At 37.9% G+C, this 25,667-nt stretch overlaps 1 protein-coding gene across 2 annotated transcripts in view; it reads left to right on the top strand.

Moving 5' to 3' along the window:
• Window positions 1-4,096: 4,096 nt before the first annotated feature.
• adam9 (ADAM metallopeptidase domain 9) overlaps window positions 4,097-25,667 on the top strand; it is a 41,176-nt gene continuing 19,605 nt past the window's right edge. For both annotated transcript variants that reach the window (XM_059336708.1, XM_059336709.1), the window contains exons 1-7: window positions 4,097-4,543; window positions 14,203-14,303; window positions 18,123-18,181; window positions 19,417-19,495; window positions 24,071-24,147; window positions 24,876-25,083; window positions 25,221-25,286. In XM_059336708.1, coding sequence (XP_059192691.1) covers window positions 4,465-4,543; window positions 14,203-14,303; window positions 18,123-18,181; window positions 19,417-19,495; window positions 24,071-24,147; window positions 24,876-25,083; window positions 25,221-25,286 — 669 coding nt within the window. In that variant the 5' untranslated portion in view covers window positions 4,097-4,464. The remainder of the gene's footprint in view (window positions 4,544-14,202; window positions 14,304-18,122; window positions 18,182-19,416; window positions 19,496-24,070; window positions 24,148-24,875; window positions 25,084-25,220; window positions 25,287-25,667) is intronic.

Consider the following 25,667-nt stretch of genomic DNA (forward strand, 5'->3'; position numbering starts at 1 on the left):
GTGCATCTCTCCACCACCTCCTCCAGTGGCTCCAACCACACTTCCAGCTGTTCTGAAGGTATTTCCAGACCCCACAAACACTCTGCGAAACATCTGTAGACAAAACATTCAGTTTGTTGGAAAAATAAAGATTTTAACCAGCTTCTTAACATGTGACTGTATAAATCCAGCTCACTGGAAATGAGATATACTCACAAAATATCAATATAACTAGTATACTACTATACTATAACTATCGTATTTTATGATTAAATTTAATGTACAAACTGAACATGGAGACGTGTCATTTTCTTCTTTCTTCATGCAACAGAGCGAATGATTTTTTTTTCTATTCAGAGACCTCGCCCCGAGAGTTTACGACATCAAAGGACGCAATATGACCAAAAAGAGGATTTTGTTCCTTTTCTTCTTTGACTCACCTTTATTAGCGAAGTGCACCGTTACAAATAGCAACAGGAGCGAAAGAGACATTTACAGAAATACGCAGAGACGGAGGTTTATGAAATAAAAGTATATTTTTGTATTTATAGTTATATACTCAAATAAGTGAGAGCAGACGTGAGATCTGATCGTACCCTCCGCCCCGTCCTTTCTGTCGTACGCTCATTTGATAAATGAGGGCCATTGTGTATTGCTCCAGTTTTCTTGCAAAATACATTTGGATGTTCAACAATTTCCAAAATTTTTTGTTGCAAATTCATGTCTGAGGAAAAAGGAGGGTTCTGAGGCCGACCAGCTAAGAACCACTGACTTAGAAAACCTTTCTTCAAATAAGAGAATTCATCAAAGATTAATGTGATACGACTGAAACTATTTTTAGTGTTTGCAGATTTCAGTACAGAAACAGAGCAGAGTCTCTAGTGTCCGGCTGTCAGTCTATGAAGAGTGACTGGTCTATGAGTCAACCTCCGACCTTTAGTAATGAACCTGCACCCTCAGATGCAAAGTAGGAACTGCTACTAACTCATTTTTATGACTAATTTTAAGTTTTGTCTGCCAATGTTGTTGTTGATTTTGTGTTTGTGAACCTTTTGTGACACAGACAAGAGAAATCCTTTGAGCCATCTTCCTCTTTATATCAGTGACAGCTGTTTGTCACCTAGAAACAAATCTGGATTACTGCTGACAGCATCACAACATGTACAGACAGCTGTCCTCATTCATCACATCTGATCTCAAGTGTTTGTTCTCTCATTTCAACACTAAACACAGCTCACTTGTCACAGCTCTGAGATCAGTCTGACTGAAGCCTCTTGTTTCATAGAGCCTTCATTACATTTAGTAACCATGTGGTCTTTCTACAGAGCAGAAGCTGCTGAAGTCCAGAGTTTACAGCTGATGTTTCACTGCTCAGGCTTCAACATCCTGTATATACATCCTGTATATATCTGTCCATCTGTTTGTTTTGTCCAAATGTTTTATAACACACTCCATATTTACACATTTGTAATATTTAAGAGTTGATGACATCAAATGTGACTGAGACTCTGGTTTTTAACAGCTTTGAACCCAAACAGCAGTAAATCCTACATTGTCCAAGACAAGAAATCATAACTACAAACTCTTAAAAAGTGAGCCAAATGTCTTCAAAACCTCATATACCTGCTGATAACATCTGTGTAAAAAAATATTGTAATCATTTTTAGTTTTAAAATAAAATATATTACACATTCCTGTCATTTTATGGCTAGTCATTTTACTGGGTCGTACACGTGTTTTCTTTGTAATAAAGATTCCTAAGTCTTTTCTCTTACAGATTTTTATTCAAAGTAAATAGGTAATATTGATTTTTTTTCTATTGTAGCTTTGAATAATATATAGATGAAAGTAAAAATAACTAAAATTTATAATACACCCTTTCTTTATTAGTGTTCAATACATGAATGCATTATGAACAATATTAAATTGCTAAAGAATACATAATGAATAAATTAATTTAAATCTATTATTTGCATCGACCTTGATGTTTCATGCATCATATGTCGTTATGATGTTATTGTCATTGTAATGATTTATATTTTTATGATATATGTTTTTTTTAAACAAGGTGTATTTCCACAGAGAGAAAAAAAATAATTTAAGTGAGTTTGAGGCTGCTTGGAGAGCAGCAGAAAGCAAAAGAGCAACAGAGAGCAGCAGAGAGAGCAACAGAGAGAGCAACAGAGAGAGCAACAGAGAGCAGCAGAGAGAGCAACAGAGAGAGCAACAGAGAGCAGCAGAGAGCATATGGGAGAGCAGCAGAATGCAAAAGGCAGCAGAGAGCAACAGAGACCGACAGAGAGCGGCAGAGAGCAACAGAGAGCTGAAGGAACTGACTGTTGACAGTTGAAGTGAGATTACAGCAAATAAATCTATATTTCTTATCGTTGGAGCATTATAAGAAGCTTCTTTAAGCAAAAGAAAACAGGAATACAAGGAAAAATTAGATATGTTTAGCACATGTACGAGTATGGTCAAAATATCAAAGCAGCATCCAACATTTTATTGTATTAATTGGTGCTTTTTATTGCTTTGTATTTTTATTTTTTTTACTACGGCTGGATATTGTTTCCAGTCATAGTCCCTTATTTTCTATTGCAGAAAGTCCATCCTGCTGCCTTCTTACTTTTATTAATTCAACGACAAGAAAAAAATTATGAATAATCTTTTGTTTTAAAGGAAATTATGTAAACTGCAGAGTGACATTAAACATAAACAGAGGAAGTAAAGTTACAAGGCATTTGGTAATAATAGGCCCAGAGACAAAAGTAGAGATGAACCTTTGTATCAACAATAAACACGTTTATTAAATGAGTCAAATGTCACTTTGTAATCATGATTCTGTGGGGTAGCCTACATTAATAAAGTCATGCTCGACATTTCCATGATTTTTCAAAAAAAAAGATTAGAAAAACTTGATAAAATGAAAAATCTAGTGATTCGTCATATGATGACTGATGATGAAGATCTGAATGATTGTTGATAAATGTTGATTCAGAGACAAAGTGAAACATTAATGATCATAAACAAACAACAGCCATAAAATATACACAATCCAAGAACCTGCACCTGTTAGTGATTATTGATCACCGCTCATTAAATGATAATAGATAAACAAATGATAAAGTTATGATGTGAACATGACGGGGGCGCTCGGGTGGCTTCACTGGACAGCCCAATGATACTGCGCATGCGCTGCTGAAGCTTTTTTCCAGCCAGCTGGTGATTAGTTTTGTGACGTCAGCAGAAACTCAGCCAATGACTTCTGGTTTAACTAGTTGGACTTCAAAATAAAAGCCTGTTTAGTTCTGAGGTCAGAGGAGAGACGTGCTGTAAAAACATCGTTTTTTAATAATTTGAGGGAACAGAACAGGGGTTTTTTTCAGACTAGTGGAAGAAAAAATCCACAATTGTTTATTTCACTTCACTTTCTCATTTTGTGTCTGTAGATTTTTGCTAAATTCACCAAAAGTTCACATTAGATAATTGCCCATTTGCAGATTTAAACGTTTAAGGAAACTTGTAACACAAAAAATAATTGTCTAAATGTGAGTAAATAATTATTAGAATTATTAACCTGTTCGCATTTGTGTCTTTTTTTTAATCATAGACTGTATAAAATAGTTTTTTATGCAACGAAACAGAGCAAACATTTCACACTGAAATAAAAAATAAGTTTTTGAGTAAAAATGTATAAAAAAGGAATAAAGGTTTGTTTGTAAAATTCAATGTTTTGTTTGTGAATCAACATTGGCCAAAAAAAAGCTTTCTTTGGAAATCCAAAACTTTTTTTAAATCCAAAATAATCCAAAACATTTGTTTGAAAATACTTTTTTTTTCTTTACAAACCTAAAACCTTTTTTAAAAAAAAAAAAAAAATTAAAACATTATATTTTTATCTCAAAAGTTTTGCTTGCTTTTCAAAATTTGGATTCGAAAATTTCACATAAATACATTTTTAATCACATATTGTGTGAATATTTTAATGTTGACCCACAAATCTGTTTTTATTTTTTTCATGCTTAATAAAAACTCAAAACTCTCCCCACAGTTCACCTGCAGTCGCCACTTTTATTTTGAAGTGCGCCACAGGAAGCAGTTTCCGTTTCCGCTGACTTGTTTGAGATGCCAGTCGAGTTTACAAGGAGAGAGATGTGTCCACACGGAGAGGACACACTTTACTGACACACAGAAACACTTTCACTCTCACTTTGTCATTTGAAATCATCTCAGCGGCTCAAACTGAAAGCCGCCGCGGGGACAGAGGACCAGCAGCCCGGACAGCAGCAGCCATGGCCCGGCCGAAGAAGAAACCCACCCTGGGCTGTGTAGCATGAGGCTCTGCGGGGGGAAACGGCTGGAAGACATCAGCTCAAACTATACTTTTAATAATAATCATAATAATCATAATAACAGAAGGAGAAGAAGACACAGAGGAGGACAGGCTGCCAGAGAGCTACAAGGTGACATTTAAAGAAGAAGAAGATGAAGATGGGAGGAAGAGTGGAGCTGCTGGAGGTCTGCTGCCTGCTGCTGCTGCTGAGCGGACACTCACACTGCAGAGGTGAGGAGGGGGAGGAGGGGACACTGGGGGTGAGGAGGGGACACTGAGGGAGAGATGGGGGACACTGGGGGAGAGAGGGGGGACACTGAGGGAGAGAGGGGGGGACACTGAGGGAGAGAGGGGGGACACTGGGGGTGAGGAGGGGACACTGAGGGAGAGGGGGGACACTGAGGGAGAGAGGGGGACACTGAGGGAGAGAGGGGGGACACTGGCGGTGAGGAGGGGACACTGAGGGAGAGAGGGGGGACACTGAGGGAGAGAGGGGGGACACTGAGGGAGAGAGGGGGGACACTGGGGGTGAGGAGGGGACACTGAGGGAGAGAGGGGGGACACTGGCGGTGAGGAGGGGACACTGGGGGAGAGAGGTGGGACACTGAGGGAGAGAGGGGGGACACTGGCGGTGAGGAGGGGACACTGAGGGAGAGAGGTGGGACACTGGCGGTGAGGAGGGGACACTGAGGGGGAGAGGAGGATAAGGTGGATGTAAACTGAGCAGTGAGGATGATGGAGGTGTGTTTGTGTGTGTGTGTGTGTGTGTGTGTGTGTGTGTGTACTTTATTATACTCTTTTCTTAGTAAAAGTTACTGCACTGTACACACTATGTACTATGTGTAGTAAACAGTGTACTGTAGCTGCTCTGTAGTACTGACAGCACTCCTTTATGCCACTTTAATGAACTGCACTGTACCTGATATCATGACTGAAGACTGTGTGCAGATGCATCATGGGAGATGTAGTGCTCAGTGTGTCAGTCAGGATATCTCAGATGTGATCCTTGTTCTCATTCTGTATCTTCCCAGCTGTGAATCCAAACATTCACTTCTTGGTTGCAGTTTGTATGTTTTAGTGCCTTTTCTAAAACAAAGTCTCACAATAACACAAACACACGAGCAACAACTAAAATGACTGTTTCTGTCAAAGGAGTCTGGTGGCTTTGAGGAGAGTGATGTGTGCTGCAGTGGATGGGCCGCAGATCAACGTGTTTTTAAAGAAATCAATATCAGTTTAAGTGTTGTTTATATTTCTAACATGTTCCTCTTCACCTGCTGTCAGTCAGTCTCTTTCTGATGGGAACTGAAGCCGTTATCTGTCATCTCTTCACAGCCACCAGACTTCATTCACAAAAACACACATTTTACCTCCGTCCCTGCTTTCTGCTTTTTATGAGTGTGTGTTTCTAATTAAAAAACATAGCCAGAATCGGCCTTTAATCCGTCTTTAGTGACATTTATGTTGGAGGCTGACTGAACCTTTAAATCTACACACAACAGAAACACTGTGTGTTCAGAGGTTTAACCTCCATCTGTATGAGTCAAATTTTACAGAGATTTTCACTGAGAGAGGAAACTTTCTGGGTCAAATACCATTGAGTTCTCCTGATTAATGCATGTCCTCTAAATATAGTATTGATAATAATAATAATAATAATAATAATATTTTCATTTAACTCAGCGATCTTTGGCTTCGTTCTCCTCCTTCCCCACAAGATATCAGCACGTTTGGATCAGACGGGTTCATCAGATGTTCTCCATTTTGATATGAGCTTTAAAAGTTCACTGCAACCGTTAATGGAAAGAAAAAAGTTTGGTTCCCGTTGAGGCGTTACAGGTTTCCTCAGATTCTTTGTTTGTTTTTCTTTTAAATTCCTCCAAATCTTCTGCAAAGTATTGTCTTTGTTGACTAAAGATGTGATGTATGTACTGTATATAAATCTCCTGACATATAGAAACCACCTCCTCATGGTTCTGACCGCGTGTGAACCGCAACATTTGACTTTTATGTCTTTATAATAATCACAACAGAAGGAAAACACAGTTATATCTGGATTCTGTTTAAGGATTTCTACAAATTCTTTTCTCTTTTCTCTAAAGTTTTTCTTTTATTTACTTTATCACGCATTTTTAGTGTTTATTGGCAGATCCTAAAGGATAGATTAATTATTATTATTGATTATTTCATTAAAAAATGTTTCTTCATGCTCAAGAATCGGAAATTTCAAAGTGACTTCACATGCTTTAAATGGTTAAATCGATCTCTGTGTGTGTGTGTGTGTGTGTGTGTGTGTGTGTGTGTGTGTCTTGTTGAGGCAGGTTGAGCGTTAAGCAGCTTAGCGCCGCCGAGTCCTCCAGCAGCTCCGACTCTGACAGGAAGTAAACCCTGTTTAACACTCCCTCCTTACACAGAGTGTGAGTGTGTGGTATGTGGTATGTGTATCTGCTGTGTGTGTGTGTGTGTGTGTGTGTGTATGTGTGTAAGAGAGCAGAGAGTTGAGGATCCACACACTGTTGAAGGAACTGACTCAAACCTCAGAGAATCTGAATGAATCTGAGTGATCACATTTACAGGAACCTCACACACACACACACGCACGCACCGCTCCCTGTTTCCCTGAACGATGACTCACTGCGTTTCTTTCCTGCAGACTGAACATGAACAGATCTGCAGCTCTGAGCTGTTTGTTATAGGATCAGTCCCAACTCCTTATTTATTATATTTCTGCTTATTGTCGACAGATCTGATGACCTAACATCTGTTAGCTTCCACAGAAACTCAGAGCTTCTCCACCAACAACAAGAAGAAAATGCTCGAATTCTATTTCTTAGTAAGGACAGTGGACACACGTGTGACTTTAAACAGGACGAGAGAAATAAAACACCAGCTAATCTCTCGGACGGTGTCACGTATTAAATATTTATGTAGAGTTCCAAAAGTTTAAACAACATTTATATATTTAATCATATTTACTTGTCTATCCTATCATGATTCTTTCTAAACATTTCTATTCTGAGATTTTCTATTTGTTCTTTAAAATCCCTCCAAGAAATTTGTTGATTTTCTTTAAATGTTTTAAAGGCTTGATCCAGATTTTCTCTTTGATCTCAAGACGTCAGAAACCCTCAGAATGTTTTCTCCTCATATTCTACTTATTGAAGTATTGTCATGTGTCCAGCCTCTCCTGTCCTCTCCTCTCTACTCTGTGTAAACAGTCTCTCCTGTCCTCTCCTCTCTGCTCTGTGTAAACAGCCTCTCCTGTCCTCTCCTCTCTGCTCTGTGTAAACAGTCTCTCCTGTCCTCTCCTCTCTGCTCTGTGTAAACAGCCTCTCCTGTCCTCTCCTCTCTGCTCTGTGTAAACAGTCTCTCCTGTCCTCTCCTCTCTGCTCTGTGTAAACAGCCTCTCCTGTCCTCTCCTCTCTGCTCTGTGTAAACAGCCTTCACAGCTTTAATGCTGATTTTTATTAAAAATATCTTGTTTCAGCTCAGATGTATTTTTCGTGCAGTGTTCATCACGTGAAACGTTCAAAGACCGTCGGATCATTTCTGTTTCTAGTTTCTGCCAAAAATAAACAAATCCTAAACAATTACCCAACTTTTCGTTATTCTTTTTTTTAGATTTTTCTGTTTTTTTAGATGCTCTTTAAATTGTCTCCAGAATATTTTCTAGATTTTCTTTAAGGTTTCTGATTGATCTGTTTCTCTCAGTTCTATTAAAGATATTTCTAGTGTTTTCTAGATCTCCAAACCATTTCTCTCTGGCTTGGACAACATGTCTGTTACATTTACTTAGATTGTTTTCTTTAACATTTCTTATATTTGGTGCAGTCATTTATGGAATAGTTCTCCAGAAAAAATCATAAACATAAACATATAACCAAGAAAGTATGTAGAATGACAAAAAACGACATACAAGTACAACAAAGACAAAGAAAGTCATAAAATGACAAGAAATTATTTAAAATGACAAACGCGTAAAATGACAAAAAAAAGATGTAAAATGACAAAAAGACGTAAAATTAAAAAAAAAAAACATGTAAAATAACAAAAAAAAAAAAAAAACGTTTCTCTCTGGCTTGGTCAACATGTCTGTTACATTTCTCTAATCTCTTGTTTTAATATAAATTTGATCTTGAATCTTCCCATGGTGTTCACAGTGTCTAGATTATTAAAACCTTAAACCGGATGTTTAACACTTTTTATGCTTTTTAAAAAGTTTTCCACTGACAGAAGTGTGTTGTGTGTGTGTGTGTGTCAGGTTCTCATCAGCACCTTTGTGTTGGACTTTTCTCTCAGTTCACTTTCAGGTGAATTAAATTGAATTGTATAACATTTAATACAGTTTTAAGAAACTTATCTTACAGAAAGTGTTTTGTAAGATTTCTCTGAACTTTCTTTGAGATTTTTCTTTTTTTTTTCAGAAATTTTCTTTTAATTTTTTTCTATTTTGCCCTGATTCTTTTTAAGATAAAATTTACATTTTAAAATAAAATTTCTGTTTGAAGTGTTCAGGGGAAAGTCAAAGTTTTTAGATTGTTTTCTTTCACATTTCTTATATTCAGCTGCAGTCATTTATGGAAGAGTTCTCCAGATTTCTCAAAAATCTAAAATACATAAATGAAAATATATAAAAATTAAATCTTGATTTTACTCCCTCCGAAAGTTTTTAAAGGAATTTCTAAATATTTATTGATAAATGATTTAGATGATTTCAATTCTTGTCTTCAAACTGTTTTCATCCACATGTTTTCAACAGATTTCTCTTTGTCGTCTGTAGATATTCTGAGGTTTGTTTCCTGGAGGTTCGTCTAGAAGTCTCGGCTTCAGGAGTGTTGAGCGTCTCTCTGTCTTCGTCTGTTGGAGCAGAGAGAGTAAATGAGATTAGATGTTGAGCAGATTAACAGCAGACAGACACGTTCAGACAGTCAGAGATTCTCTTCATTTACACTCTGAGGCAGAAACAAATGTCCCATAATAGCATCTCGTTCTCTTCAAGCCGCAGTGACTATAGTATAAAGAGTCAGTTAGGGAATGAGGGAAGGGGAAGGTCAGACACACCTGGACTTTCACCAGGAGGCGGAACAAAAAGACACAAAATGACACCAAAAAGATTTTTTTTTAAAAGACATGACCCAACCCCCCCCCCCACCAAATTAATTAAAAATGACCCAAAAAAAAAGACGTGAAATGACAAAAAAACATAAAATGGCCCCAAAAAACGCAGAACAAAAAACGACCTACAAGTACAACAAAAGACGTAAAATGACTTAAAAAGATGTAAAAATGACCCCAAAAAGACGTAAAATTACGTGAAATGACCAAAATTTTGCATTGCAATGAATGGCACGGCCGAAAAAAAGAGCAAGAAAGAACAATATTTGGAGATTTTTAAACGTCTACTTCTCCGGCATAATTTCACCTAGAGACTCCATTTAAACTTTAAACAGTAGACACAAGTCTTGTGTATCGGTGTATTAATCCATATATTTTTCATATGTTTTTTTATCAATCCCTGTTCAATGACCATGATCATTTTGGGAAAAATTCTGAGATTATAATGGGTGTGTATTGCACGGAATGTTCGTGTCACAGCGTGTGACATCATCACCAGAGTGTAGAGGGAGAGATAAAATTGTCAAAAAATAAATTTGAAAACTGCGCTCCAGGCCGCAAATTCCACTCTACAGAAATAATTTAACTCTGGTAAAGCTGTCAGAGTTATAGTTTGGGCGTAGGATGCACAAATGATCCACCAACACGCACCAACAGCCTCATTGGCTCCCATATTAAAAACGCAGGAAGATTTCTGAAAAAGGGAGATGTAACAGTTTTTTAGATCGCTCTAACAAAGTTATTTATTCATTTTTCTTGAAAAAAAACATATGTAGACGTTCAGGAAGAACTCAGGACGCTCAAAGTGAAGTCGGATCAATGATAGGTATTATGGTTTTGCCAAAAATGCTTTCTGTTCGAGGCCAGAAATTCCACTCTGTCCACCTCTGCTGTCACTGTGCCGGACAGGTGGCAGTTAATTCTGTTGATTGCTTTGATCTGATTGCCTTTGATCTTTGACGTGATTACAGATACACACACACACACACACACGCACGCGCGTAAGCGCGCACACTCCTCACACATGCATTCACATGCTTCAAACACACACGCGCGCACACACACACACACACACACACACACACAGAGGTAACTTTATGTGATTTCAATTACACACACATACACACACACACAGGTAACTTTATGCGATTTTCGCTACACACACACACACAAATGCACGCGTAAGCGCGCACACTCCTACAGATACATGTTTCACACACACACACACACACACACACACAAATGCACGCGTAAGCGCGCACACTCCTACAGATACATGTTTCACACACACACACACACACACACACACACATACACATACACATACACACACACAAACACACACACTTTTGAGGTTAAAGAGCATAGTTTGAAATCTCTGAAGAATCTCATCATAGTGTACACATACCGGCAGTAGCCCCCGTGGCCCTTTCAGAATTTCCCCAGAGGAAATTCTCTAGTTGTCATTGCAACTTTCAGTTTGCAAACTGTAGCTTCATCCAAATTAATTCTCAGCTCATTGGCTTATTGACTTACGCCCACAGAACTGTTTCAGTTCAGTGATACTGATAAGCAGTCAGAGATGCCATTAAAATGTAAAATACACAGATCGATTAAAAATTTCACGTGATCGACCAAATTCTTAAGGACCAATAACCGATCATGGATTAATTATTCCCATCGCTAGTTCAGAGTTTGGCGTCTGTACTGCAGGTGACGTGAAGGTGTAAAGTGGAGTCCTCTGTAGCAGGTTGAAGAGAGCGAGCTGCATTAAATCCAATGTGTGATATGAAACATGAGTCTGTGGGAGTGAAAGACCTGCGGTGACCTTTGCAGCAGGATGTAGTTCAACGGGCGGAGGCTCAGAGTTGCCGAGAGGAAATGAAACTGTTTCCAGTAAAGCAACCAGTTCCCCAGAAAACTTTTCTCTAAACATGAAGTAACTTTCTCTGTTGGCTCCTTCAGATGCAACTTTTCTGTTACTTTTAGATTTTTCCAGATTTTTTTAAAGGTTCCTCTTGAGGATTTCTCTCAAGTTTTTATTTTTACGATATTTTAAGATTCTTTATTTTATTTTATTTTTTATATTTTTCTTTGAAATAGAAATTGATTTTGTTTTTAAGGATTTCTCTGTGTTTTCTTTTGTCTTTGTCTTAATTAAATTTTTACTTTTTAATTTAATTTTATAGATTTTTCAACAGTTGTCTTTATTTTTGAAGGTTCTCTTATTTCATATCAGGTTTGTTTTTCTTCTTGACATTGTGAGATTTTGTGTTTATATTTCTTTACATTTTCTTTTTAGTTTATGTGTCTCTGGATTTTCTTTTCTTTTTGATGAGATTTCTCCACATTTTCTCTCTGGTTTCTTTCTCAGCTTCTTTCTTATATTTTAAACTCTTTAAGACCAGAAACACACACACATTTCTCTGTTTTGAAATTTTTTCTACAATTTCAACTTTTTTTCAGATTTGTCTTTTTTTCTTGATATTTTAAGATTTTTTTAGATGATTATTATTATTTTTATTTATTTATTTATTTACACATATTTTGTATTTTATTATTTCTTAAACTAATTTTCTACATTTTTAAAAATGTATTTCTATTCGTTGACTTCAGGGATTTTCTTTACGTTTTATGAGAATTTCTCTCATAAACCTCTGAGAGCTGAATAATCATTGCATAAAGATATTTTTTAATAAAGGCACACACACACACACACACACACACACACACACACACACACACACACACACACACACACACACACACACAAAGGATTCATTCATGAGACAAACAAACAGCGGCTGAGGGGACACAAACACTTTATATAACAGAGAAGAAGAAGCAGCCGTCTGTCTGATCGTCTGTTTTATTTATAGATGATCTATGAATTTTATATAAAAATAAACTGTTGTTGTTTTAATCCTCTAAATCCTCCAACAGCAGCAGCAGTCTGTAAAATATTTCATGTTTTTTCTTCTTTCTACATCCTCCTCCTTGTGACCTCGTGTGTTTCACTGCAACATATAAAATCTCTATAAAGTCCTGCCGCGCTATGGAATCAGCACAATCAGAAACATGTTGATGTGCAAAATAACACAGAATCACAGAAATCAGAAAAAAAGTTGAATTTCTCTGATAAAGTATCAGTTATAAGTGTCATGATCTTCGTTACCAATAAAAATGGCCTTAAAAATTATGTATAAATGACCAAAAAAAAAAATCAAAATTCCAGAAAAAGACAAATAAAAGACACAAAATGACCAAAATGACGAAAACAAGACACAATAAAACAACCCAGTTTTCTCCACATATTCTACATATTGAGGTATTTCATGTTTCCAGGCTCTCCTGTCCTCTCCTCTCTGCTCTGTGTAAACAGCCTCTCCTGTCCTCTCCTCTCTGCTCTGTGTAAAGAGATTTTCAGTGAATATTTGTCAAGTGACCGTTGGTCTCAGCAGAATCAATCATGTCTTCACAGTGTCTCTGAGGAGCAGAATTTAATGTTTTTAACAGGATCTGGTTAGTGCAAACACTTTATTTTAAATGACACATGTAGAATAAAGAGATTCTGACACAGATAGGTTTGTTAGCTCTTTATGCTAAGCGAACGCTAACCTCGAGCTCAGCAGCTGAAACTCTGCGACATGTTTCATGTTTGGACTCTTTCAGAGGTCGTTAAACAGGGACTGCAGCCGTTGCCATGGCTACAGATTACTACACACACAGAGAGACGTCCGCCCCCGACAGACACACACACACACACACACACACACACACCTACTATCTCCTCTGTTATGTTGTGAACAGATGGGGACAAACTGAACACACTCACACATTACTCATGGTGTGTGTGTGTGTGTGTGTGTGTGTGTGCGTGTGCGTGTGCGTGTGCGTGTGTTCTGATAATTCCAAAATGTGCAGTCACAAGAAAAGCAAAAAAGCAAAATGCAAAATAAAAGACAGAGAAAATATAAAACAGAGAACAATCACTTGAACAGGAATTGCAAAGATAAACTGAACATAAACAGACAAATAAGTATAAATATAAACAGATTATTCTGTCAGTTTAAAGCTTATTAATCTTCTGTTTATAGTGTCAGCAACAACTTTTCAGTTTTATTTATGAATGAGCTCTGAGAAGCAGCTGTTAAACTCAAAATTCGTCGTCATAAAGTAAATAATTATTTGTACATTGAGTGTTTGTGTGTGTGTTTGCGTGTGTCTTTGTGTTTGTGTGCGTGTGTGTGTCTATGTGTTTCTGTCTGTGTGTGTGTGTGTGTGTTACGAGCCTGACACAGCAGAAATTAATCTAGGGGAATATAGGGAGGCAACAATTAAAGCAAAGACCAAAGGTAACTAAGGACCGTCTGCAATCGCAGGGATTTTTTCACAAAACACATGTATCACAAAGAAAAATCTTTCTCAGAACGAGACGACGCCGGCCACACACCACAGACCGCACACACAGTACACACCACGACCCCCCGGCTGCAGGAGCACCCTCCTCCCTGAAAACGCCGGCCGCTGTCAATCAGCTAATCAGCTGATTGAGGCCGAGAGGTAATGGGCGGTACCTGAAAGGACAGAAAAGAGAAACAAAAAGCAACAAGCCATACACAGGCCCATAACAGTGTGTGTGTCTGTAATAATGTTTGTTTTCTTTAACAACTAAACTCGTTCCAGCTTCATGTTTTACTTTTACTGCACAGTCAGCTGTTGTTGTTGTTGTTGTTGTTGTTGTTGTTGTTGACTGACTCCGTTTCTTCCTGCAGATTCTCCGCAGACACAACACCTCTCCTCCTATCAGCTGACCGTCCCTCAACCAATCGGAGGCCGGCTGAGGCGGGACCTGGACGGACGGCCGCCCAATCAGGTGCTGAGCTTTAACTGCTGCAAATTAAATGTTTTATTTTATTTATTTTAACACATAGACACGAACAAAACTGTTCATCAAAGATATAAAGTAATAATATGATATAATCAAATAAATTATTAAGAATTAAAATAATGTTTCCTCGTTCAACATTTAGAACAAAAATTACCTTTGAAGTTGTACGTTTTTATTAAATTTATCTTGTTTAGAAAGATATAAAGGGGCTCATTCTGCCACACCAAACTCCATTCAAAAATGTAACAATTTAAGCCTTCTTTAAATATTTAACATTTTATTCAATTGTCCTAATATTTACCTGTTATTTTTTAACCCCCAAATAAACTGTTCTTCACATCTGCATGGATTAACAAACAGAACCTTTTAACCCTTTGTAGTTATGGTCTCTTTAGTCAGTTCTGACTCCTTCTCATTCTGCCTGTACAATATAAACCAGTTAAAAAATGTTCACCATGCCATGTTGGTGTCAGCCTCACCTCTATGACCTGATCATTATTGTTTCACTTTTACTTACTGGATCAACATTTAAAACAAAAACACACAAAACATCTTTGAAAATGTATGTTTTTATTGAATTTATCTAGTTTAGATAAAAATTAAGGGGCTCATTCTGCTTTACCAAACTATACCAAACGAAAATGAGACAATTTGAACTTTCTTTAAATATTAAACATTTTATTTAAATGTTCTAACAGGTATTTGTTACTTTTTATAATCCGTGTGAACCACTCTTCACTTCTCCACCGATTAACTAACTTAAAAACGTTTTATCTGGTTTGTTTAATCTGTAATAGTCAGTGTTTGTGGCCTGGAGGTCTCCAGGTTTGCTTCTATTTTCTGCTGATATAATGTAAACACAAGACGTAGATAAAGTTTAATCTCCGTCAGTTTCTGTTCCGTTCATGAAGCTGCTTCAGGACTCGACAGTGTTGATAAAGAAGATTAAACATTATGATTAACTGTCAGTGAGGGTGAGAAACTTCAGCCTTCAGTCTGATTAACTATCTGTTGCTGCACCACAGGAATAAAAACAGGACGCTGGTTGCATCACGCTGAGAAGGTGATACATTTCACTGATGCTGTGAGATTAAAGTCTGTTAGATTAAATGTCATAGGTCATAAAGGTCATAAAAATAATGTCGGTTCAGCAAACACATGAAACATCTGCGCTAAATCAATATAAAGAAAGAAAGAAATATAATTAATTAAAATGGTCATATTCTGATCAGCTGCAAGAGTTAAAAACTTAGGGTTTATTATCTGTGAAATACATAAACGAGGCAATAAAAATACAAATAAATGTAAATATGAATATTTAAATGAGTCATCATAGTACAATAAATAAACAAATGGGGTTTTATTAGAAAAATGTTTTTAAAGGATTACTTTTTATTACGAAATAAATGGAATTATGAAATAATAGTTATCTGAAATAAGTTAACATGGAATTATAAAACAAAAGCCCCTTAAAATAAATAAAGGAGTCCTCTCAATATACCTATGTATTTTTTAATTATATTTACTCATTTATTTATTTCCAGATTTATTTTATAGCCATATTTATCTAATACCTATGCCTATTCATTCATTCATTCATTTCAAGATTTATAAATTAATTAATTAATTTATTATTTGTCTTTATTATTTATTAATTTAATGTATTTATTTATGTATGCATTTATTTAATTATTTATTCATTTACACTTATGTGTCTTAATCTGTTAATGTTCAAACAAACTTAATAATAAACTCTGATATAATAGTATGAGTTCATGTTAATGTTAATTTTTAAGCATGCTCAAACAAAAAATTTAATTTATTAAATATATTAACATAATTAATATAGTGTAAACAAAATATTTAAAATGGTTAAAATAATAAAGAAATGAATAAAATCAACTAATCTATTTTATAAAATAGACATAATAATGTAATAACATGATTTTATGGAGAACATTTGTTTTAAAGATAAATAAGATTTCACTTGTAAAATCTGAATTATTTGTTTAGTTGTCATATTATTTAATTATTATTGTGAAATGTGAAAAAGGAAAAATTCAGTTTTTACTGACAAACAGCAGAGCAGGTAGGTGTGTGTGTGTGTGTGTGTGTGTGTGTGACCTTTGACCCCCGCTGTGTTTGGAGCACAGAGGAGCTGCTTTTGGCAGCTGGGTGATGTCGTCCACCACTGACTTCCTGTCCTCACTCACCTCAAACACACTCACTCACACACACACACACACCACCTGTCTGTGTGTGTGTGTGTGTGTGTGTGTGTTCTCCCCCGCAGTAATCACACACCTGCTGGTAGCTGCAGCTCATTCAGGTGACCTTGGAGTTTTTCTTGAGTTTCTCTGGCAGCTTCTGTCTTAAACTTCCTGTTGCCAGCGGGGGCGGGGCCAGCGAGTCTGACAGCGATGTTAAGCAGGCGGCTGTCTTTCTAACCGGGTTAAAGCAGGATAAATGATTTTCTGACTCGAGACAAACCTCCATGAAAGAGTTTTAAAGTTCGACCTCCATCACAGAACCAGTCCGGCATTTTCATGGCGCCTCGTTGTTCAGGGGGCGGGGACACGCAGACGTCCTGTTGGACGAGCAGCCTGTGTGCTGGTCGTGCTTATCTCTGCATGTCTGGCCAACATCTCCCAGTGGATGTCCTCACACCACCTCAAGCTCAACCTGGCAAAGACAGAGCTACTTTACCTCCCAGGGAAGGGCTCTCCCACCACTGACCTCCACATCACTGTCCAGAACACGGTGGTTGCCTCCACCGAGACCGCAAAAACCTCGGTGTGACTCTCGACAACCAACTGTCCCTCTCCACAAACATCACCGCCACCACCAGATCCTGCAGATTCTTGCTTCATATTATCAGGAGAATCTGCCCGTTTCTCACCCAGAAGGCAGCTCAGGTCCTGGTCAAGGCGCTGGTCATCTCACGCCTGGACTACTGCGAGTCCCTCATGGCAGGTCTGACTGCCAAAGCCATCCGACCTCTGCAACTCATCCAGAATGTAGCTGCTCGGTTGGTCTTCAATCAACACCACTCCTCCCTCCACTGGTTACCCGGGACTAATATGCTTCATGACTCTAGCTCTGGCGTACTCCACTGCTAACGGTTCAGGTCCTGCTTACATCCAGGACCTTGTCAAACCCTACACCCCTGCCCGTTCTCTCCACTCTGCATCAGCCAAACAGCTGGCAACTCCCCCCTGCATGGGTCAACTCGCCTCAAAACCTCTTCCAGACTTTTCTCTGTCCTGGCTCCCAAATGGTGGGACGAGCTCCCCACTGACATCAGGACCTCAGACAGCCTGCACATCTTCCACCGCAGGCTGAAGACCTTCTTTAGCGTATAGCACTCCTGTAGTGGTTACAGTTGGCTCTTAAAGTTCTGTTCTTACTTGGTTCCTGGGGTCTGAGGCTCGAACCATCAGGTTGAATGCACTTATTGTAAGTTGCTTTGGACAAAAGCGTCAGCTAAATGACATGTAATGTAATGTAATGTAATGCTGCAGGACGACTCGGCCCACACCTCTGAAGAAAACCCCGTCTACAACTCCTTCTTTGGATATTTTATAGATTTGTGCTGAAATGTTCCTATAATCATCTGTGTGAACAAACACCGGTCTAAAGTCAGCGGTGCAGCACCTTCCTGCTGTTTAATGAGATGCACATCTCCCTCCTTTACTGACCGTCTGCAGAAGAAAGACAAAGAAATGACTTGTTGATGGACAGAAACCTGCTCAAATTTTAATTTCTCACCTTGTTGAAACTAATAGATGCTGTCTGTGTGTGCAGGTGTCTTATGTGATCAGAGTGGAAGGAAACGACCACGTGGTTCGTCTGCAGAGAAATGAGTAAGTTTGATATCATCACGCTGTAAGAAAGCTGAGCTGCTCCGAATCCTCATCTGTTAACTTATTTACAAGAATTACAGTTTAGTAAAGCAGCTATATATATTATCTGTTATTATCTATTTATATTATATATATGATATAAATAAATATTTTTTTAAACTTAAAAAACTACATATTCAGCCAAACTTTCTATAAAGAATGGTTTATACACACACACAGACACGTTTTTTTTTTGTCTTTTTCATGATTTTTCTTGAGCTGCTCTAGCCTGTTTGAACAAAATTTGATTGACACAAAACAAAAATTATATAGAATAAATAAATTTAAAAACAAACTGAACGAGATAAAACGGACCATGTTGTTCTTTATATCAGTGGTTTATAATCTGAATGTTACTGTGCAGTTTAACATGAGACACTTTATCACCAGTCTGATGATGTCACACCAGACGCGACTGATTGGCCAATCAGATCCTTCAGCTGATGATGTCATCAGAAGAAAAACAAAATCACAGCTGATTATGTCAGTGTTTAATGTTTAATGTGAGCAGCTGCTGGTTGTATTTATCTTTCTTTGTTTAGATAATATTTTAATTGTATAAATGATCTTCACTGTGCATGCATGCATGCGTTCTTGAGGAGGTTCAGATCTGACCTGTGAGGACAGAAGAAACACACAAATCCACAAAAGAGACACAAAAATTATGCAAAATTACCATAAACAGTTTTCTCCACATATTGAAGTATTGTCATGTTTCCAGTCTCTCCTGTCCTCTCCTCTCTGCTCTGTGTAACAGCCTCTCCTGTTCTCTCCTCTCTGCTCTGTGTAACAGCCTCTCCTGTCCTCTCCTCTCTGCTCTGTGTAAACAGATTCTCAGTGAATATTTGTCACGTGACCGTTGGTCTCAGCAGAATCAATCATGTCTTCTAAGTGTCTCTGAGGAGCAGAATTTAATGTTTTTAACAGGATCTGGTTAGTGCAAACGTTTTAAAAGTAGAATGAAGATATTCTGACACAAATATCAATATTTAACACAAGTTTTGGTCACTTTTTATAACTTTATAATCTTTCGCAACTTATGATCCGTTCAAGGACCATCGGAAGGTTCAAACTCTGATGATAACACCTGTTTTTAAAGTTTCTCTCTACGATAAGTGGATTTTTGACGACTGCTTAAAGGAAACAAACATTTGGAACCTGCGGGGGTAAAAACATGTTGTTGTTGTTGTTTACAGACTGCTGCTTCCTGCAGACTTCACTGTGTTCTCCTACAGTCAGAATGGATCACTCATCACATCCAGACCACCTGTACAGGTAACACAGACACACACACACACACACACACACACTGTGACAGCCAGCCTGTCCACGCCCTCCTATCCACCCACTAGATACGTTGTGCGGCGCCGATTCGCCCTGGCGTAAATGGCGGAAGATCTTAAATCCCCGTCTCTCTCTCTGTCATGGCGGATGCCGGTTGCCGGTTGCGGTTTGGATGCATCGGAGCTCCCAAGCTTAGTAGGATAGAGGCAGTGGAATAGTTTAATCGTCATGTGTCTCGTTTTCCCACTAACGGCAGAAACTTAACTTTACCTTCAGAGTGCCAAGCTATTGTCTCTGGATACCTGTAGTTTTCCCAGAGCGGATTTCCTCTGTGGCTGGAATATTGTCCACTGGATTCCAGAGAACTCCCGGAGCAGTTTCCCCCTTGGCTGACATAGTGCAGACACTGACTGACGTTAATTTAAGGTACCGCTTTGTTTTTCTTTTTCGCTGATGGAGTTTTTTTTCTTCTTTGGTGGTTTTGTGTTTCTACGGAAAAAGGTTTTTTTTTCTCTTGAGGAGGTTTTCATTTAAAGGTACAGAGGGTTTTTTTCCTCTCCCTTTTTGTTCCCCCATTATTGTATACATGAACTGGAAAAAACAAAGAAATGAACTATGAATGAATAATGTGATGGACTTTTGGACTTTGTGTTGTGTGAATCCATTTTTCTTTAACAAAGATGCTTTTGTGCTTTTATTGTTTGTTGAGGTTCTGGGTATTATAAAAAGGAATACCCTGAGAGGTATTACCTTTGTGTGGTTATAGTGTTGCGGATATAAAATTGTGTGGGGTTGTACTTTTTCTAAGAGAAGGGTAAAACTGAACAATATAAAACCTGATTGACCAATAATCTTAAATACCAGGAGAGAGACCTGGTTGGCACCCCACCTGTGACCCCCCCCCCCACACACACACACATTCACCTACACCTAAACTGTCACAACACACACACACACACACACACACACACACACACACTCACACACACGTACACACTTTCAGCATTTATAATTATAATTTTTAATATAAATTCACTGAAATGTGTCCAAACGACTGAAACTTCCTCTGCAGCTGTTTGGTTTATTGAAATAAGATTTTTCCCACAAAGAAAGGCATGATGGGACTTCCCTCTGTGTGTGTGTGTGTGTGTGTGTGTGTGTGTGTGTGTGTGTGTGTGAGATTTCCTGTCTGCTGACCCCTGCTCTCTCTCTGTGTTTGATTTGTGACGTGTTTGGACTCTGAGCTCTGCATCAGTCTGCTGCTGGTTCACATTATTCTGTCTCCTGTCAGTCATATCAGCTGTACGCTGTGGTGCACGTCATTTGTGCCTTTCTGCGTCACTTTATGTAGAAATATTTTCATTTATTTGAAGAAAAAAAAGAGAATTCAGGCTCTCTGTAATAATTTAAACTTAAAAAAAATATATAATGGACTTCATTCAGGTGTTCTGCACTGTGTTAACAAGATGCACCTGAATGCACCATGAAGTCCCTGTCGGACACACACACACACACACACACACACACACACACACACCTTTCAAAGGGATATAGACATGCAGTTGTATTTAAAATGGAGAAACAAATGATAAAAGAATAATTCTAAGCATTTTTCTTTTTTTTCTAACATTTTTTTATTTTTTATTTATGTATATATTTCAATAGCAAAAGCAACAGGGGAAAAAGGAAAATAAAGTGATGTTAAATAAATAAATGACTTAGATTACATTCAATAAATAAATAAAAATATTTATATTCAAAAATCAATCTATATTTTTAGAAAAAAAAAATATATGCAGAAATAAATAAACTAATTAATAGAAAGAAAATAATAAATTAATTAAATGCTAACAATTTTTTTTATTTGTCTTTTTATGGTTACACATTTTTTTATTTGTTTCTCTTTATATTTCCACTTTTTAAAAATTTGCTTATTTATTATTTTATTTATTCCTCTTTACATTTATTTTCCTGTTCATTAACAGATTTATTATTGTTATGACTCCACAGTGAGAACATCTGAGTGAGATGTACACAAAAATATTTTTATTTTCAATGAAGTTTAAGTTGAAAAAGAGAGAAAAACACTTGTGTATGTGTGTGTTTCCAGTCAGCTGATCTCTCAGAGAAATCTTTTCACATTTAGTTCATCTAAATGTTAGTTGATTAAAAATGGCCTTTATGTGTGGAGTCTGGCTGGAAACCTGGCTGACACAGACAGCTCTAATAAATAAATAACTGCTGTACGGTGTGTTGTTTGTCTGTGAGTCTGTGGTGAGTTTACATTCTGTTACAGGAACTGAGAGATTCACAGTTTCCACTTCAACATTTTCCTTTAATAACTCCTCTGAGCAGAGAGGAGGGGGGAGGGGCATAACAAAATTAATATTTAAAGAAAAAAAAACATTAAAGAGGAAGAGGAATAAATAAAATAAGTGAGTACCAAATCTGGAAGTATTAAGAGAAACAAATACAAAAATACATAATTGTAAAAATATAAAAAGAAACACATAAATATTAATTAAGAACAAAAGCAAAATATAAGGTCAGTATAAGAAGGTAAGGTATAATTTATTTATTCTGATGTTTGTTTTATTATTTATTTGTTGAGTATTTTTTAATGTATATTTATCGAGCAAAAGCAACAGGGAAAAGAATAAGGAAAAAAAAGACATTTTTTAGCAAAAAATACAATATATATATGTATATGTATATGTATATGTATATATGTGTATATATGTATATATATGTATATATATGTGTATATATATATGTACATATATGTATATATGTATATATAGATATGTATATACCTATTATAAAATAAATTAACAAATTAATTAAAAATTTTATTTTTTTGTTTAGTTGTTTGGCTTTATATTTACAAATGTATTATGTCCTTATTTATTTATCTCTATATTCCAATTTTTAATCTTTATTTATTCTTCTTCACATTTATTTTCCTTTTTTTTTCTCTTTTACAGATTTATTATTATAATTATTATTATTATAATTAATAATAAATAATGGAGACATTTGTTTAGAATAAATGGAATTTACATTTCTTCACAATTATTTTCCTTTTTTTTCTTTGACAGAATTATTATTTTTTATGGCACATTTGAGTGAGATGTACACAAAAATATTCAGATTTTTTTTAAAGTTTTAGTTGGAAGAGAGAGAAAAACAGTTGCTGGAAGGAAAAGTGACAGATATGAAGTTTCTCCTAAACTCTCTGACACACACAGGAAGTGCTTCATCAGCTCCTCTGGGAGGGAAACAGGAAGTGTGTGTCCTGTCATGTGTGTGTGTGTGTGTGTGTGTGTGTGTGTGTGTGTCCTGTCATGTGTGTGTTTTAGCAGTCAGCTGATTACTCACACAGTCACTCTGGACTGTTCACTCAGATAAAAATCGTGATATCATCGTCTTCTTCTCTCAAACATTCACTTTCTTCATTCCTGATTGCAGTAAAATGTGTTATTGTGTCCTCTTGTGTGTGAATCTTTGTGCATCCTGGGGTCCCTAAACAGTCTGAGAGCTGTATAAATCGGGTCTGACTGGAGAGCTGAGACTCTTGTGGATTCAATGAGCCCAATGTTCTTCATGTGTGATGATGTTAGAGAGTGAAACTTGAGCTCAGTGTATAAAATGAGCTGCTGTGACCTCTAGGATAATCACAGCCTCATGAAACTTTACAACCACAAACTAGAGACCTGGAGCATTCAGAGGATGGATGGCTGACACACTAGATTCACAATAAGCAGCAACACAACACAAGAGCTGACACACAATCACACAAAACACACAAATCTACTAAATGTCTCCTAGTCCCTCACTCTGTCTCCTAGTCTGACTCTGTCTCCTAGTTCCTGACTCTGTCTCCTAGTCTAACTCTGTCTCCTAGTCCCTCACTCTGTCTCCTAGTCTGACTCTGTCTCCTAGTCCCTCACTCTGTCTCCTAGTCCCTCAATCTGTCTCCTAGTCTGACTCTGTCTCCTAGTCCCTCACTCTGTCTCCTAGTCCCTCACTCTGTCTCCTAGTCCCTGACTCTGTCTCCTAGTCTCTGACGCTGTCTCCTAGTCTCTGACGCTGTCTCCTAGTCCCTTACTTTGTTTCCTAGTTCCTTAACTTTGTCTCCTAGTCTCTGACGCTGTCTCCTAGTCCCTTACTTTGTTTCCTAGTTCCTTAACTTTGTCTCCTAGTCTCTGACTCGGTCTCCTAGTCCCTCACTTTGTCTCTGACTCTATCTTGCCACATAATCACACTAAATACACAAATCTACCAAATGTCAAAAGTTTCTGAAACTAAATCACAGCAAGATTTTTCTCTGCTGCTCTGAAGGTCTTGTAGTCTGAATGTCGGTGTTTAAACCTTTTTATCAATTCTAAAATTTAAGAAGTGGTCTATTTCAGCCTATGAGTTCAGCATCAAATGTGCTGAACAAATGTTCCAGCAGTCCTCAGTGGTTCCTGTGTGTGTAGCTGACCTCTGCCCCCTGCTGGTGAGTCTGACACACTGCAGCCTGCAGATAAACCACTGTTTGTGTTGTTGTTGTTGTTGTTGTAGGATCACTGTCACTATCAGGGCTTCGTTCAGGACATGGAGGGTTCATCTGTCGCTATGAGCATCTGCAACGGCCTCAGGTACACACACACACACACACACACACACACACACACACATCCTTGTACTTCTGTCTTTATGAAGACCATCATATATTTAAAACATTCCCTAACTCCCCTACATTAACTTTAACCCTCAGGACTGACTGGCTGAAATGTCTTCACATGAAATAATGTCCTCACTCACCTGGTTAAAAACTTGTTCTGGTCCTCACTATGTAGGACGTACAAGAACACACACACAAACACACTTTTTACACACTCCCCTCTCTCTCTTTCTCTCAAGGACAAAGTTCCTATTTATATTCCCCTCACAGATGGCTGTGTGTGTGTGTGTGTGTGTGTGTGCTGTCCATCCCACTGTTTTTAATCTGTGGGGTTTCTCAGTAATTAATATGTTGGGAATATCACACACACACACACGCACACACAGAAACACAAATGCGCACACACATACAGAAACACAAATGCACACACACACACACACCCACAGAAACACAAATGCGCGCAAACACACACAGAAACACAAATGTGCACATACACACACACAGAAACACAAATGCACACACACACACACACACACACACACACACACACACACACACACACACAGAAACACACACACACACATCCAGAAACCCTCTGTTACCTTCTGGATAAAGAAATCATCATGCTTCAAAAAGAACATTTTTAATTGTTATCTCAGTGAAACGACAGAAACTAACATCTTTTCCGTCTCGTTCCTTCAGAGGAGTTTTGCATCTTGCCGACGACAGCTACGGCATCGAGCCGTTAGACTCCGCCCCTGACCAGCACCTAGTGTACCGCCTGCAGGATGTGACATCACAGCCGCGAGGGTGTGGCACGCCGCACGATAAAGAGCATCACCACGGAAACAACTCCACGGAGCACGCTCAGTACGAGACGGAGGAAATCCACCACAGAGGACACAGCAGGGTGGGTCACACACACACAGACACACAGACACACACAAAGCAGGGTGGGTCCACACACACTCACACAGACACACACACACACACACACACACACACACACACACACACAGCTTTAACTTCCTGCTTCATCTGTTTCAGATGAAGCGAGCTATTCTCCATCAGACTCACTACGTGGAGCTGCTGCTGGTGGTCGACTACGACAGGGTAACGCACGCACACACACACACACACACACACACACACACACACACACACACACACACACAGTTAAAAGACAGGTCTACTATTATTATCATTATTATTTTATTATTTTGAGTTTTTTATATCATTCTGTATCATTCTCCCCAGTTGCGTTATTTATGTGTGTTCTTTTTATTTGGGTCAAAGTTTGTATGTTTGTATGTGTTTCTGTCCAAGGAGTCTGGTGGCTTTGAGGAGAGTGATATGTGCTGCTGTGGATGGGCCGCAGATCAACGTGTTTTTAAACAAATCAATATCAGTTTAAGTGTTGTTTATATTTCTAGCATGTTCCCCTCTTCACCTGCTGTCAGTCAGTCTCTTTCTGATGGGAACTGAAGCCGTTAT

The sequence above is a fragment of the Centropristis striata genome, chromosome 7 (assembly GCF_030273125.1).
Source record: "Centropristis striata isolate RG_2023a ecotype Rhode Island chromosome 7, C.striata_1.0, whole genome shotgun sequence".
In the NCBI taxonomy this organism is placed as follows: Eukaryota; Metazoa; Chordata; class Actinopteri; order Perciformes; family Serranidae; genus Centropristis; species Centropristis striata.